The sequence below is a fragment of the Populus trichocarpa genome, chromosome 1 (assembly GCF_000002775.5).
Source record: "Populus trichocarpa isolate Nisqually-1 chromosome 1, P.trichocarpa_v4.1, whole genome shotgun sequence".
Taxonomy (NCBI): Eukaryota; Viridiplantae; Streptophyta; class Magnoliopsida; order Malpighiales; family Salicaceae; genus Populus; species Populus trichocarpa.
This window is the reverse complement of record NC_037285.2, coordinates 36,942,786-36,959,949: the sequence shown is the minus strand read 5'-3', so window position 1 is coordinate 36,959,949 and position 17,164 is coordinate 36,942,786. Positions and strand designations below refer to the sequence as shown.

At 32.0% G+C, this 17,164-nt stretch overlaps 1 protein-coding gene across 1 annotated transcript; it reads right to left on the bottom strand.

Moving 5' to 3' along the window:
- Nucleotides 1-463: 463 nt before the first annotated feature.
- On the bottom strand, nucleotides 464-3,570 carry LOC7470803 (GDP-L-galactose phosphorylase 1). Its single transcript, XM_002298780.4, has 7 exons — nucleotides 2,826-3,570; nucleotides 2,598-2,728; nucleotides 2,424-2,483; nucleotides 1,886-2,128; nucleotides 1,591-1,776; nucleotides 1,231-1,479; nucleotides 464-1,123 (listed from the first exon to the last, which is right to left on the bottom strand). Exons 1-7 carry the CDS (start codon nucleotides 2,947-2,949, stop codon nucleotides 755-757), a joined length of 1,362 nt encoding a protein of 453 aa, XP_002298816.2. The 5' UTR covers nucleotides 2,950-3,570; the 3' UTR covers nucleotides 464-754.
- Between the last annotated feature and the right edge of the window lie 13,594 nt (nucleotides 3,571-17,164).

Below are 17,164 nucleotides of genomic sequence, written 5' to 3'. Positions count from 1 at the left end.
TTCACAGTAAAATCCTAGGTCTCTCTCACCTGCATTGAGAGGACGTCGAAGGTGGAAGCTGTATGTGAAGCAGTGATGGTTTATTGAGGAACACTGGAACGACTTGGAGAAAGAGACGCTGGCTAGGGTTGATTAATGTGGTTTGGCGCAGTATATATATTCCATTTATTAAACTAACCATTAATGATTGCTGCTAGCCTGCTACCATTCCACTCTTCCGTTGCTCAAAAGACCCGTGCTTAGTACATATGCAGGAGGCACTCGTGTCTGAAAAAAGCAACGCATTTGACAAAAAATAAAGGCGTCCATTGTGTCACATGAAATCTTGACTGATCCCATATTACCCGGCACCTTGAAGGGCCAGCACAAGCTAAAACAAAACCAAACGATTCTCGTGCCTCTGTGCAACAATTCTTCAGGTTCAGATTTCCATCTCATTTGGATTCAGTGACCAAAAGAAGAATGACGAAAAGATGCTCAAGTTCCACAAGAGCGCACATATTCCATAGTATTTTTACACAAATCCCATGCAATACATGCACATACCACATTACATGGTCAATCTGCTAAATACACATGCAGAAATACAAACATAACAATCCACACCAGGCGTAACAATGCAAACCTAGTTTGCTTATTTAGACTACTTCCAAAATCCACACCCACATAATAGATGACGACTAATATGCCACGCTACCATATGCTTATCTGAGAACCAGATAAGGTCACTGGCCCGATCACCAAAGCCCAATTCTCAATGCAGAACTAGGCAATCCTGATTCCCAGTAACCATGGCTTGATGGGAGCTTTCATTAATAGCATTCACTTCTTCGACAAGTTGATGTTCCACATTTACATCCTCCAGCAAGTTCTCAGAATCAGTTCCAATGACACAACTACGGTAGGAAATGGCTTCAAAGATGAGAGCAGTCACTTCTTGGAATCTCTCTTCAGAGAGAGAAACCTCTGCAAGAAGCCTCCAAGCATTCTCTTCAGATGCCTCCTCATAGTCTTTTTTCCTCTTCAACACCATATGACCACTAATTTCCCACACGGCAGGGTTCACTTGGGTATCAAGAAGCTCAGGACTTACTTCCCCTAGAGCTTGTTTCTCAGCATAACACTGTTCATCCATTACACAATATTAAAGAACAGAAGACAGTGTAATCTATGCAGTTAACATAACAAGGAGCAAACAAGTCATCTCTATGTTGCTCCCATGTTCCTTACCTGTGGAAGGAGAAAGATACGGTTTCCACAATCAGCAATGAGCACATTGTAAGGTATGTTGTTTTCTTGAAGGCAAATGCAGGCATCCGAGACACCGTTTGATAAATCTAGCAGGGCATTTCCACCCTCAAAGACTAGGCCTCTCACAGGATAATTCACAAGCTCAGAGATTTTCACGCCACCATCTGATGTAGTTATCTCCTTGGTGGGTGCCTTCTCAATCGGAAATGGCACGGCCAAGTAGTAAGCCTGTTCCATGGAAATTATCAAATTGCCTTTTCATTATCAAAAGATTCACCTACTACTTGTAAGGGATATGAATATTCAAGTCAAAAAGTATAGAGCTATTAGGATAGTAACCTGAAAGTGAAGGTGGTTAATGGTTGCAAAAGCACCCAAGCTATTGTAACCCAGTCGGAAGTATGGATTCCCAGCTTCAGCTGCCATGTAAATTGCAAGCATGAAGCTATCACGATCAATCCTCTGTGGCAAGCAGTCCAGAACACGTGGGATTAACAGCACATGCCCATATTCAATAGGGCTCACCTGTTAAATTGACACAGCAAAAGCAATTAACCACCATCATACAGCTCTACTCAAGTACCACAATCAATGAGGCAGGAAAAGTGATCTATTACAAGAACAAATGACCTACATTGATGGCGACCATGCTTGGAGAATTCTCAGGATCAATAGGTGCATCTGGGAAGAACTGAACTTCCCCATCTTCACTTGCACCAAACTGGAAGAGCACCTCTTCTTGGCCAACTTTAGTGAAGTTAAATTTGTTTCCGTCAAAGGGCTGAAGAACCTTATCAACACGGAATTCAGTTGGCCTCTTCTTCAAGTGACGGCCCTCGTTCAGCTGAGCGATAAAACCATGCTGACCCGGTATCACCTAAAACAACATCACCAAATATTTTGGCATAAATCTCATATCCGATTAAGTAAATACTAGAATATTATTATAATTGACTCATTTTCGAGGGTGTTTGGAATTGTGTTACAAGGTGCTTTTCATTTAAAAATGCATCAAAATGAATCATCACATCAAAACCATCATAGAACACTAAAAAATAATCAATTTAATGCTTTTTTAAGCCAAAAACACTTAAAAAAAGAAGCAGAAGCTGTGCCAAACCACTTTCATATCACAACCAAATAATAATAGTAAGAAGAAGAAGAGAAAAGACCTTGGTTTCACAGGCAGTAACATCATAGCGAAAGAGCCCTCTCTGCACACGGTCCTCCCACTGAAAATTCAAACAGGTACAAAATGTAAACTGATACTGATAACTCAACTGCGAATAGAAGAATAAATAAATAAATTTCAATTCGAAAGACTTGTGCTGGTTAAGTAATTATACCTCCCCAAGAAGAAGCGAGTCGAGGAATGCAACTGGAGGCTCCCCCTTGTCATACTCAAACACACCCACACCCTTCTTCTTAGAGACAATACTGTCCACTTTCTTGAAAGCATATAAAGGAAGGCATGCGTCTACCCAAATGTTTAGTAACCATAAATCAAACCAGTTAAAACTCCAGAAACGCCTCAATTAAAGATTAAAAAAAGAAAAGAAAACAAAAGCAAGTACCTTGAAGACAACAATTTTGAAGGCAATTGCGGCCGCAGCCCCCTCCGCGGCGAGAACCCTCATTACCGTCCTCTTTCTGGTAATTGGAAACAACAGTAGGAACCCTCTTGATCCTTAGCATCATCTTGTTCGCTTATTCGAGATCTAATACTTTTACTTATTTGCAGACTGGCTTTTTATTTTAGATTTAATAATAATAATAATAATAATTAACAACAACAATAGCACTAAACTACTACTAAACAGAAGAAGAAGAAACCGCCACCAGCTAGAAAGAGGAGATCAGAAGGGCTACCGCCTTCCGAGGGTAAAGCACCACGTCCACCGTGCGGCGAAGGGTTGCTGCTCTCTATTACACAGCCCTTACGTCGAACAGCCCGGACATGAATTAGGGACCGAGTTACTCCGTGTATAGCCGTGATGTCTACAACTTGTCTACCCTGGGATTTTAACCCTTGTTCTTGTACTCTTTAGATTTTTTTTACAGATCACAATAAATAAAGAAAAAACAAGAACCACTGGGCTGCAGCCGCCGCCGCAGAAATGGGAGTTGAAGTTTATTAGCAGCGAGAGGAGAGGTGCTGGGATTTTGATGAGAGCAAGAGATAAAAGAAGAAAAAGGAGATGGGATATTGTATAGATAAGAGAGAAGTGGGAATTGTGGTTATGGTTTTGCTGTGAATTGGGGTTTGGTTGTGAGAGTTTTTATTCTTTTTTGGTGAGGAGGGTACACACTAATGGTTGATGTAAGAACTGAGCGCGTGTTTGGCATTTAGGATAGCCTGTAGGTGTGGTGGTCGTTGCGTTGTGGCAAGTAAAAATATATTAATGAAAATACTATGTTTATATATTAATATATCTAAAATTAAATAAATTATATAAATAGCAATACAGGAGTTTTTTAGGAAAATATTTTTTTTATTTGAAGGGAATTTTTTTTAGTTTTTTTATTTTTAGTATTATTATAGTTTTCTAGCCTTTTCTATTAATTGATTGTAATAAATGTTTTGGTAAGTTTAGACATGAATTAATAAAATTAGATATTTGAGAGTCTCTCTATATTTATAGTATTTTTTTTCTTTGGGAGTTTTGCATATAACAAATTCATTTATTCTTCGCTTCCATTTGTGTCAATTGGTATCATAACATGATTAGTATTTAAAAGTGTATTTTTATCAAGGTTATATATCATCATTTTGCACTTGAAGTATCAATAACTCCTTAACTAAAACATGTTTTATAATAACAACTCTGATACTATCAGATACTTTTAATTTATGGTAAATGTTCATCTTAAATGCAGGTCTGTCACATAAATCAAATGATTGATTGATGAGCTTAACTACTGAAATTGAGAAGACAAAGAGAGGGGCAAGCTTAGAAAAGAGATGCTGGTTCAGTTCAAACTGGAACACTATTTGATTATTGGATCATACCTGAATCTGTAGAACTTGGATTTAGGCCTGGTCTATATGGATGAAAAGCTAAGACATAAAGCTAAAACTTTCATGAAGAGTTCAAGATTCAAAAATATCGTTTTCAAGTTCAAATTATAGCAACAACGGAGAAGTCATAATTTGTCCTGCAGCCCAGACACCGTTCAGTGTTCAGCCCATATCTCGAGTTTTAGAAGTCCAAATGCACCGATTCTTTTTCTGTTGGAAAGTTGAGACAATTTTCTAGAACTTTCATGAAGACTATCTGTTTAAATTCTAACGTTAGCAATGACGTTTTATTCAGACAAGAAAATAAGGATTGTCATCAAGTCAAGATGTGGCCACCCACTCAACAATTAGTCATCAAATTAATAGTTTTGAATTTTGGCCTATAAAAGGAGACATTTGCCATGCATTTAGGCATCTTGGTTTTCAGATCAAGATCATGTTCTTACTCTCTTTCTTTATATTTTTGTAATGCTTAAGTTTTGTTTATATTAATCTATTGTTTATGCTTTTCATTTCCTTTCCTTTACTTAGTTAACTTATATCTTATTTATGTTCTTATCTTGTTTATTTATGTTTCTCTCTTTCATTATGTTTAGCTAAGTTTATTATGTCAATGTGAAAAGGTTACACTAATGGTGTAAGAATAAGTATAGTATAAACTCAACATGGACTCTAATATTTGATACTAACATGTTTTGTATTTGTTATCTTGTTCACTTTTAATACTTTGCTTGTTAAATGGTTAATCTAGATTTATATTGTATAACCCTTGGTACAACAAATACTTGGCACTTTCATAGCCCAACCGTATGGTATAACCGACACCTGTGCTATGAAAGGAACTTGTTTGTTGTTAACATAAGTTATAATCATGAATACCTGATAACATTTACAAGTAATAGCATTATTCGAATAAAATAACTAATGTAATCATGTTAACAATTTATAATCTGATTGGAACCTCCTTTGTGTGTGGTTTCTAGTTGAGTAATAAAAAGAGTTTATACTATACTTGTTTGAAATACCATTAGTGGATCCTCTAACCTTGACAATTATTTTATCCTTGTTTAATCCTTATATCAATATCACATCTCAAAACTCTCTTCAACTCCTTTTCTGTTATTATCTATTTCTTTATTTATAGTTTATACAGTTAATCTCCATGTGGTTTGACCCCGATCTTGCCAGGTTATTTATTACTTTGACACTCTTACACTTAGAAGAAGACATCAACTCTTTGGTCGTGTCATAACACAACAATTTTCGATGGGTATTTTATTTTGTTGTAGAACAATCATGGTTGGAAGAGAATCTAACGATCCTAAAAGTTTATTTTGCTTCGTTTTGTATTGTAAAACAATCATTGCTAGAAGAGGTTGTAGAATACAATGTGCTTGTATATGAGAGTATGAGGAGGTTATTCCTTAAGCAAAAGACATTCATGTGTTATATCTATATGCGTCAATTGTTGTTATTTGAAATCCTGGTGGTGCAACTTATAAATAAGTAACACATTGTGTTGAGTAAAATTTGATTATTGTTCTAAAACATGAAAAAAAAAAAAAAACAAAGACAATGAGAATTGTGGAGACAATATAAAAATAGAAGACAGATGAAATTGTATTTAGTAATAGTGTATAAGACAATGTGGGTGACTTTATCTTTTGTTTGGTTAAAGGTGAATAAGACATAATAAAATATGAAAAAATATATATATTTTACCTTTAATATGTATTATTGTAAAACTTACATATTAAAATAAATAAATATATTTTATTTTAGTTTATATTAAGTATTGAAATTCATGATAATATAATAACCCTAATTATAAAATCAGGACCGGTCCAGGACCCCGGCAACCCGGAGCTTGGAATAGTTTGAGTTTAAAAAAATAGAGAAAAAATTGATCCAATTTAATCTAATAAAAATATTGATTTTACCCACAACCATAATTATAAAACTCAACCCAGAGGTTGATCTTAGGCAAGGTTCGAGTCAAAAAGTCAGGAGGGTCGACAAAAAAATAAACTTATAAAAAAGGATTAAAATGATACCGTTTTAATCATTAAAAAAAAAAAACAAAGTTAATGAATTAAGGACCGAGTTTAACCCTACGATGATGTCCTCAACCAAACACATTTTTGTTCTCACTATTTATGTCTCTTTTGTCATGTGACAGTATCTAAACGCTACCTTAAAGATCCACAAAGGGGCAATATACATAAAGATGTTGTGTTAAGGATTCATGATGGGATGACCAATAAAAAACTATTAGGGACTCACGAGGTGATTTACACATAAAATGAAGTTCTTGATAGATAATAGTTTTTAACTATATACTGGATTTGAAGATGAGTTTTTTTTCAACCCGGAAAAACTAACATGGTAGTTTTTTTAAGAAAATATATTCTTTATTCATATGCCTTTCCAGTTTTTTTTCTATTGGAAGGGATTATATTTCCTACTTTTTTTATTTAGTATAATTATATGTTTTTTATATTTTAACTAGTGAAGATATAAATAAAAAAAATTAAGAGTTTTTCTATAGTGTTTTTAATTTTTTAAATTTTCTAAAGTAACAAATCTCTTTACCATACCCTCATGTCTAGCTCAAAAGCCCCGGAAGCCTACTTCACCCCTTCCCGGAAGCCCAAGCGCGGGGCTTGGAATGTTGTTTCGTGGTACTCCCGGTCCCCATTGGCCTGGTCGGAGAGGGACCACTCAGTGTAGTAGGTGCAGCACCACGCAATTCCTGTCTCCCCCGTCTCTTTCTTATTATTGATTTCCTGAGGAACCTTCTTAACAAAATCCCAATTAGTTTGGAAAGCAAAAGCAAAAGGTACTAAACACCCTTTCACACGCGCTTTTCCTTCATGTGCGTCTCACGCAAGTACATGCCTCAGCAAAAAGGTGTTTGTAAAATGGAAAAATCACGCTAGTAGCCCTACCACAATCTTATTGGTTGAAATAAAAAATTGGAGCTTTTATATTTTATGCAGAAACCCCGTACTTGCTATCAGATATAAAATACCCGTAAAGGCGTGGAATGATCAAAGGCTAGACGTAGATTATCTCATAATTTTTTGGTGCATTATTGTACTTATATTTCAAACAAAAAAAGGAAAAATCATTAGAGAAGAGAAAAAAATGTATTTTTTTTTAGTGCTTTTACGTACCCATGTGAACACCAAAATATATATGGAGTTGGTGCTTTCAGCTTTTAAAAGCTTATCAATTACCTTTACACATCTTTTGAGGCTTCACAATATTACCCTGGTGTTATCCTCGCAACTTCCTTCTTGTATATATATATATATTTTTTTATTCATATAAAGTATTTGAGCCAACTTGCGCGCAACTCGACTAATTCTTACGGGTCCTGAAACTAACGATCATGTAAGTCTTCAATTGCCATCAAAATTAACAACCACATGGCTTCAATTTAAGATCACAGGGAGAGCAAACCTTAATTTTTTCCTATTTTAAAAATAGATGTAGAAGGTATTTCATCTTCAATCATGGGACACAACATTACATTTCCCTTTGCAACTCAGCCTAATTAAAACCCATGATATCCACTCTTTGTTACACCAAGTTGTAATTCGCAATGAATCCTTTCTTTGCTCACTTCAAGAGGAGGTGGAGCACATGAAGATCGAAGATGGACTTAGGAGTCCAACAATTCATATTAGCACCGTATCCTTTTCTAGAATCTTATCAAACCTAATCGGGATAATAATGTTATTTTGCCATTTTCTTTTCTTCCTTTCTATTTAAGCTTGTAATTTGGAGAATAACACGTCTTCAAGATTTTAGAAAAACTCCTATGTATCTATTATCTACTATCTATTCTTTGTAGCTAATAAATTGTAAGAAGCCATAATCAAACCAATAATTGAGTATCACAGATAAAAATTGAGTTTGAAAAATTTTAGGTTAAATTGAAGAAGAAATTGAGAGAAGGGCTTAATTTGATTTAATTTGGATAGAATTAAAAGAAATTGAAAGTTCAAGGATGGGTTTGAAATAAATAGCCAAGTTATAAAACCAATTGTGGGCTTGATTGAAGAAGAAAGTTGAAATTGGGCACCAAATCAGCTTTAAAATGAAAAATCTAAGAACTAAAATCAATACAGTGAAGAGATCAAGGAATTTGTTTTAATTCGGTTAGGGATATAATTGAAATAAATTAAGACAAAAGATGTGGAATTGACAAAAAATAGAACGATGCGAAGAACAAGAGCTAAAGAGTAAAAGGCTGTGGAAAAAAAAAGATGAGTTTGAAGATGGATGCCACTTTAATTAGAAAACCTAATTCTAATTAGAGAAGAGAAAGAAAAAAAAACCACAACGTTTTACATGAAGTGATGCGTTTTGATTAATTAAAAAAGAACAAGTTTAAAGAGAAACACACTGATTTTTAGTCTTCCTCGAGCCATCTTTAATGTTGGTTTTCACCATTAAATAATCACCCAATCAGAGGAAAATCCCATGATCACAATCCTGTTTTATTCTTACAAATAAGAAACGATTCAGAGTCTAAAGATAGGTAGGTAGAAGGTAAAGGCAGCAGAGCAGCTAATTATAGATATTAATAGCTTGTTTAGAAGAATAGTTGCGGTTGCTTTTTAAAGTGTTTTTACTCGAAAATATATTAAAATAATTTTTTTTATTTTTAAAAAATTATTTTTGACAGTACCACATCAAAATAATATAAAAATACTAAAAAATATTAATTTAATAATAAAATAAAACCCTTTTTAAAAACAATTTTAAAGTATAAAAATAAACATACCTCATGCCCTAAGATAGAAGCATCATGGCACAAATATGAAAAGAGGAAAGGTACGGGAAATAACAACAACAGCAATGACGTAGGCTACAGGGGAGGGGTTATGGCAGCAACTTTCATGTCAAAAACTCTTTAAAAAAGCAGACAAAAGGGACCCTCTAACCTCTCTACCGAACCCACCTACAACAACAAAGCCATCCTTACACCACATGTGCTTATTTTGTTTTTAAATTAATATTTTTTTATTTGATATATTAATGTTATTTTTTTAAAAAAATATAAATTATTTTTAAATACATGTTTAAATGGAAAACAATTTAAAAAACAACCATTATTACATTTATAAACACAGAACATCTTTCAACCCTGCTAAATACACAATTTTGACCTTCCACGTACACCTCAAGACTATGATCTTATTTGGAACCGCATTCCCTTAAATTTTGAATTTTATTTTACTAAAAATTAATTTTTTTATATTTTCAGATCATTTTGATGTACTGATATCAAAAATATTTTTTTAAAAATAAAAAAATATTATTTTAATGCATTTCTAAACAAAAAAACATTTTAAACCAGAACTACCACTATAATTTTAAATATGCCCTCAATCAACAAGAAACAGCATGAAAAAGATTTCAAGAGACCTTCCACACCCACAGTCCTGTTGGATCTCAAGGCTGCAACTTTATTCAAGTTATATACTCTCTGCAGGCTGGTAATTTCGTGATTTCATCAGGGACAAAACGAGGTCATTTTTGGATATGAAAATGTTATCTTAAACATGCATTTTCTATAAAACCCGCAACACAAATAGTTTAGGATTTAATGATGTCTTTCAATACACGTGGACGACTTTTCTAGAACATGTGTTTAAATATGGTAGTGATGGTGCAAGTTGACCCGTGGACCGAGTTTCCATTAATTTATTTTTAGACCAAACATGATTTCTTTGTGTGTCTGAAAAATAGGGTTAAAATAGCATAGGTTTCAGTTTTATTTTAGCCTCGAGTTGTCTCTTATTTCAAAAAGCCCTTAAAGTGAGGCAGTGCTTTAGATATTCCTGATTTTTCTAAAATAAATAAATAAATTATTCGGCTTAATATTTACTAATATCAAAATTAAATATTAAGATTTTTATATGATATTAACCAATATCAGAGCCATGAGCATTGAGATGAGGTGAATCTCGTTAAAGCTTGTTATATGAACCTTCTTAAATATTTGGCATAGATTCCACGAAGACTATAAACCCAGCAATAGCGTTCATGACAAACAGACTTTTAGAATTGTAAATTCATCAAATAATTAAAAATGACCAAACCTTAGAATGAAGGTTGAACTCATCTTAGTAAAAAGCAGAAAGCATGGTTGTTGGAAGTATGATTGTGGTTGCTTTTCAAAATGTTTTTTGTACCAAAGTATATTAAAATGATATTTTTTTTATTTTTTTTAAATTTATTTTTAAAATCAGCGCATCAAAATAATTCAAAACATATAAAAAAATTAATTTTTAATAAAAAATAAAAAATTTAAAATTTTTAAAAACACGGATATAACTGCATTTCGAATCCCTCAGTTATAGAATCTGCATTAAAGTAATGAACACGATTTTGTGCTTAGTAGCTTGAGGAGGGGAGAACAAACCATGTTTCTTACAAATGTCAATTTGTCTAACCTTGGTGGTCCCTAAGATAATCTCATGGAATCAGGTTATCTTACCTCATGAATGGAAACTAGAGAAGACAGCTCCACCTACAAGAGAAGAGCCAAGAGCCTTCGAACATGCTAGACACGTTTCCGTGTCTTGTCGTGGATGGAACAATATCTTTTTTATATAAAAAAAGTAATAAGTTAAAAAAAATTCAAGTCCTCAATCATTAGTTTATGTAACAATTTAAATAATATCTAACATAAAGGTGATATTAAAAACATAAGGAATAAATTTTAAAGATAAAAAAAAATCATAGAAGGTGAAATTACAAACATATATATAAATCAAGCAAATACAGACAAATATTCTAAACGATCAAATTTTAGAAAGCTTGCAACCTATAAAAACCTGGATCCAAGTCTTATCAAAAAATTTATTATAAGCCAATTTAAGAAACTTGTCAAAGCTAAAAAAGATAACAAAAACAAAGCTTTAAGGGAACTCGGGCCAACCGATCAAATACATGACCTAGGACATGAGATTGGGATGACGCTATAAACATGAAAGCTTAAAAATACCGGTAAAAAATATTTAAAAAATTCTTTAAAAAAATTTGGAAGTTAACTCGGGTTAATCTTTTAGATTGATGACCCGGGTCATAAGACCGGTGTGACCCCATCAAAGGCAAACCCAAAAAAACATTGCAAAAAAAAAAAAACAATGAAAAGAATCAGGACTAAATTTGACATATAAATCAAATGAAATTAAATATTCAGGAATGAAATTGTAAAAATACAATCCATTAAGAAAAAGATTAAAAAATAGCAATTATAAGAAGCATGACCAAATTTGACACAAAAATTAAATGAAAATAAATGTCTTGGGGTGGAATTGTAAAAAAACAAATGAATCAAGAAAATGATTAAAACAAAACAAATAGTAATTAAAAGAATGAGAGCCAAATTTAAAAACAAATTTCAAAAATAAAATGAACAGGGATGAAATAAAAAATAAAATCTAATTGAAATAATCAATGTAAATAAAAAAAATTTGCAAATAAGAGAAAAGGGACTAAATCCAAAGAAAAAATAAATTGAAGGGCCGGTATGATTTTTTGCATGGCCAGTACGCAATCCCAGGAAGAAAGAGAAGGAAAAGAAAAAGAAAAGAAAAGTCATTTCCGGGCAAACCCGCTGAACCACCATACATGCACCCTCCCGGGGGAAGAGGATGCCGAGACAAATCAAATAATGTGGCGGAAGTGCCATCAAAACCACTGGCATCAGTCACACGCGTCACTCGAAGTCGACGGAGCGGCTGATGCGTTGACGAGTGATTTGCACACACCAACAATTTTTTTTTGTTTTTTTTATTTACACAAAACCAAAAATACCCTCAAGACCAATCAACAATAACAAACAAACCATGAGGAAATTACTATAAAGCCCATGAATCCAAGGCTAAAAAAGTGGAATGGCATGGGTAATTTAGTAATTCCACTGTTCTATTAAACATGAGAATACAAAAACATTCTTGTACAAAAAGCAATGAATTATTTTATTATAAAGTTACATTAGTTATTTTATTGTGTATTTTAAAATATAATTACCAAAATAACATCATTTAAAGACATTTATATTATGAGAAAAAGACATCTCTACCTCTGAAGCAAAACCAAAAGAGAAAATAACCAAATAGCAATATAATAATTATACTTAAATTGTATCTTAGAAGACAATAAGAACACCTCTCAACGTGTTGATAAAGATGTGGAGATAAAGTTCTCTACAGAACGAAAGATTCGCCGCTAGTGGATCTACAATTTGAACACAACAGAAGAAAGTTAGGATCCTTGGCCGCTAGTGGATCTACAACATTTTAATTTGACAAGAGCTTTCGGCTACAGTACTCACATTTATTTAATTTAACAAAACCTTAGAGGTTTGGCTAAATCATTCTAGTAACACTTACCGTTCATTGGATAAGTGTTTTACCTTTTTCTTTCTTGCTTTTTTTTTTTTTACCATCCAATAACCTATTTTTTTTCTATTTTATCTTTCAGATGTTTGATCTTTATAAATTTTTTTAGTTTTTTTATATAGAATTATCATGATTTTATAGATTTAGTTTTTTTTTTCGATTTCAATCTCCAATATTAGATTAAATACAATTAAATTTTATAGTTTTTTCTATTTGCTTTATATTGAATATCTCAATCTCATGATCTAAGTCATGAGTTTGACATATTAACCCGAGTTGGGTAAGAACATTTTTCAGTCTTTTTATTTTTATTTTTTAATTTATCCTTCAACATTGAGTTGGCTGTAAATTAAGTATCACAATGTAATAACCCCAAAATTTCCAGTAATATATTTTGAAAGTTCATTATTTTTTTTAAAAAAAAATTTCGGTAGGGTTTCCCTAAATTTAGCCTATCCCAAGTTATTGACAAAATCAATATCAGTCTCTAATCAACCATTTCCACAATTCAATGTTCTTATTATACTCCAACATATCTCAATCAACAATATTTCACTTTCTCTAACATATCAACTCAAAGAACAATTATTTTGCTAAAATGAAGAAATAATTATCTTAACTATGATACACAAACCATAGATTATAGACTTAATATACTTCCTTCCATCATATATAATCTTTTAAGTATTGTTTAACACAAATGATATTAACTACATACTTATATATATCACCATTATAATTAGAAAATATTTACACAATAGAGTATAAGTTAAATAAGCTAATCCATTTAAATTCATACATACACAACATTATAATCTTCAAAATATACAGATAGTAATGTTATTATCAACAATTTACATATCCAAAAGATTTACTGGTAATAGAAGTAAACTCTAAAACTATTAGGAGGCGCGGTATTGAGATGAACCTGCATAATGATTAAAAAGATAATCATGGTCAATTAGAGGATTTTACATTTGCATTAATATATAATGTATACATTAGTTACTCACAAAAATTTCCACATTTACTATCATCTTCCAAGTACTATTCACAAATCAATAATCCAAAATCCAAACCTGTCCACATCATAGAACTTCAGTTCCATACCAATATAACTGGACCACCAGCACTAGTTCCATACCAGCACCAGTTCCATACCAGGATAATTGGTCCCCCAGCTACTCATTCACAGGGCACCAGTACCATACAGGATAGCTGGTTCACAAGCTGCCCATTCACAGGGCACCAATTCCATTCCAGGATAATTGGCTCACAAGTCTTCCATTTTCAGAACAAATTATCATGGGAAAATCTACCAGCATTCCACATAAAATTTCATTGATCGAGGAAAAATTTAAATATCTAAAGTTCAGAGAAAGAAAAAATGTTCAAGGTATTAAACACCTACCTGATGTTTGCGTCCTGCTAGCTAAACATGTCTGCTGAGTGGTTCCTGTAGCCTCGTCCACTCCTGCAAGTTCATTTCATTACCAATTAAATTCTATTTCAACAAAATCAACTTGTCATCAATTTAATTATTCATTAACAACATTACCACAAAACCACTTTACTTATCAAACCAGCAAAACAACTCATTGTAAATTTAATTACTTCATCTACACATTACCACATAACTCATTTAATTATCACTCAACAATATTAACTCATCACTAATATAATTCCTTCATCATCAATATTACCACATAACTCATTTAACTATCAAACAACAATATCAACTCATCACTAATATAATTTCTTCATCATCAATATTACCACATAACTCATTTAATTATCACTCAACAATTAATTATTGATTCAACATTTTCATTCATTTTTCTTTCTCTAGGCCGAAACCTCTTCTCAAAAGAACCCATAATTATTTTTTCTTCAATTTCACAAATTGAAACATTACCCACTATTATTTCATTTATTTAAACATTAATTCATCATAATTTCATAAATTAACCCATTCAACCTCACAACTCATACCATAATTATACACTAATACAATTGAATAAAATCTTAACATACTAAATATATCAAATTTAATTGAGAGTAAGAGATTTGTTACCTTTTAATTCAAATAAATAAGAGATGAAAAGCTTGAAATCACCACATAAATTTCTTTCCTCCTTCCCCCTCTTATTTTCCTCTCAATGCCTCCCCTCTTTAATAAAAAAAAATATTTTGTTCCCCTTTTGAGATTTTCTTGTTCAAACCCTTCCTAATAAACTTTAATCACTAGTTCTATCTTCTTCCTTTTTTATTTTTGTGAATTTATTTTGGATGAACTTTAATAAATTTTACTCAATTCTTCTCCCTCTCAAGCCCTAACATGGCCGGCCACATGCTTCTTATATTCCACTCCCCACTTGTTTATATATTTACAAGCCCCTCCTTTTCATTTAAGTTCTTCCTTGTTTTGTTTTAAAACCATTTGGCCCAAAAGTTTGACTTATTCAATTTAATCCTTGTCCCACATTCACCTTATTAGATAAAAATTTCCACTCCATTAACTTCTATATATATATATATATATATATATATATATATATATATATATATATATATTCCCCTCCTTTTTTTTGTAAATCAAAATACAGGAATTTACCCGGGAGTTACACACAATTTCTTTTATTTGTTTTTTATGGGGTTATTCAAATCTCATGACACAAGACACGAGTTTGGTAGGTTAACCGGAGTTGATTCGAATTATTTTTTTATCCTTTATTAACTGAATAATTTTTTTTAAAAAAATTTCATTCTTCAACTTTAGGTTAATTTGGGATTGAACTTCATAATTTATTTCAATTTGCTTTTTATGAGGTTACCACGGTCTTATTACTTGAGTCGCGGGTTCGATAGGTTAACCCACTTGGACGATCTAATATGTTCACATTTCAATGTTTAAAATAAAATAATGTATGTTTAATATGTCACCAACTCAATATTTTAAAAAAATATTGTCCAATATGCATCAAATTTTGAGTTCATGATTAATATATTTTTTTTACTAGAAAACATGTTAACACGTCTGGACAATATGTTTTTACCTTAAAAGAAATATTAAATCTAACTTGTAGTGTAACGCAGGCTAATAATCTAGTTAAATACAAAAAAAACATGGGGAAAACACTATTTCTCCACCCATAGAACATTGTGAATTGAAATAATATTTTTTTTCTTTTTTTAGTCATCATGTTTGTTTTGATCACCTTTTTTTCTTTTATGGGTTTTAAGGTCTTTAAAAAAGGCCAAGTAATTGGAGCTCAGTTTCATGAATAAGAGTTTGATTTTATTGTGTGTAAGAGATGGAAAATGAGGGGACCAAAATTGAAAAAAAAAATGATAGCCCTTTTGTTTTTTTTTTTTTTAATATTGTGTCAACTTTTGTCCTTTTTTTTTATTACTTTTGATCATTAAATTTTTTATTTTTGATTTTATCCCTCAATGTTGTATTGATTATTTGTTTTAATTAACTTTTCATGTAGTTATCTAAATCATAAAAAAATCCCAACATTAGATTGGTGCTTGATTTCACAAAAAATAATTCAATATTATTGTTTGAAAAAGATTGAAAATGAGGGGATCAAAATTAAAGCAAAGAAAACATGGAAACCCTTTAAGAAAATAATGGTGTTAACGCCTTTTTGCTTGATTTTACCTTAGGATTTTTTCAAAAATCTTTTTTGGTCTTTTAGTCTAGAAATTAATCAATTTATTTCAAAACTTTATCTTTTTTAGATTTTAGTCTCTAAGCATGAGAAAGGAGAGAAAGTCTTCGGAAAAAAAGAAGATTGATTGGTCTGATTTCATTGGAAAAATAACAATCAAAGAGAGATGTCTTCTCCTTTGGTAGCATATCCCACTTAGGCTTAAAGTTTTTCCCACATCCTAAGCTATACAGTGTGTTATTGGTTAACAATATGTCCATAACAATCAAAGAGAGATGTCTTTTTCTTATAAAGATTTTGGACTATCATGATAAAATTTGGTGTGATGTAATTTCCATGGATGTAGGACACATCATTTTAGGTAAGCCTTGGCTATATGACTTAGATGTTACCATCTTTAGACGCTCAAATTCTTCTTCATTCACTTTCCATCATAAAAAGACTTAACTCATTGAATTACCACCAAGATCTAATAATAGTAGCAAAAAGAAGAAAAAGGTGAAAGAAAATGGGCTTAACATAATAAGTCATAAGAAGTTTGAAATAAAAGATTCGTGAAGAGTTTGTTGTGTTTACCTTAACAGCCAATGAGGTTGTAGAAATTTTTTTAGATAAACCACCTAAAGAGATAAGGGAAGTGTTAAGAAAATTTATAGATGTCTTTTTTTCTAAACTAACTGATGTTTTACCCTTTATGTATGATATTTAACACGTCATAAATTTTGTTCCTGGTGCCATATTGTTGCCTCGCTATAGGGTAAACCTTAGCGAACATGCTGAATTGCAAAAAC

What these genes read in the sequence shown, in the direction of transcription:
- LOC7470803 (XM_002298780.4), bottom strand. Translation starts at nt 2,949, where the DNA reads ATGATGCTAAGGATCAAGAGGGTTCCTACTGTTGTTTCCAATTACCAG. An exon ending in TCAAAATTGTTGTCTTCAAG is followed by an intron (nt 2,729 to 2,825) that starts GTACTTGCTTTT and finishes ACATTTGGGTAG; the next exon opens with ACGCATGCCTTCCTTTATAT. An exon ending in TTACTGCCTGTGAAACCAAG is followed by an intron (nt 2,129 to 2,423) that starts GTCTTTTCTCTT and finishes ATGTTGTTTTAG; the next exon opens with GTGATACCGGGTCAGCATGG.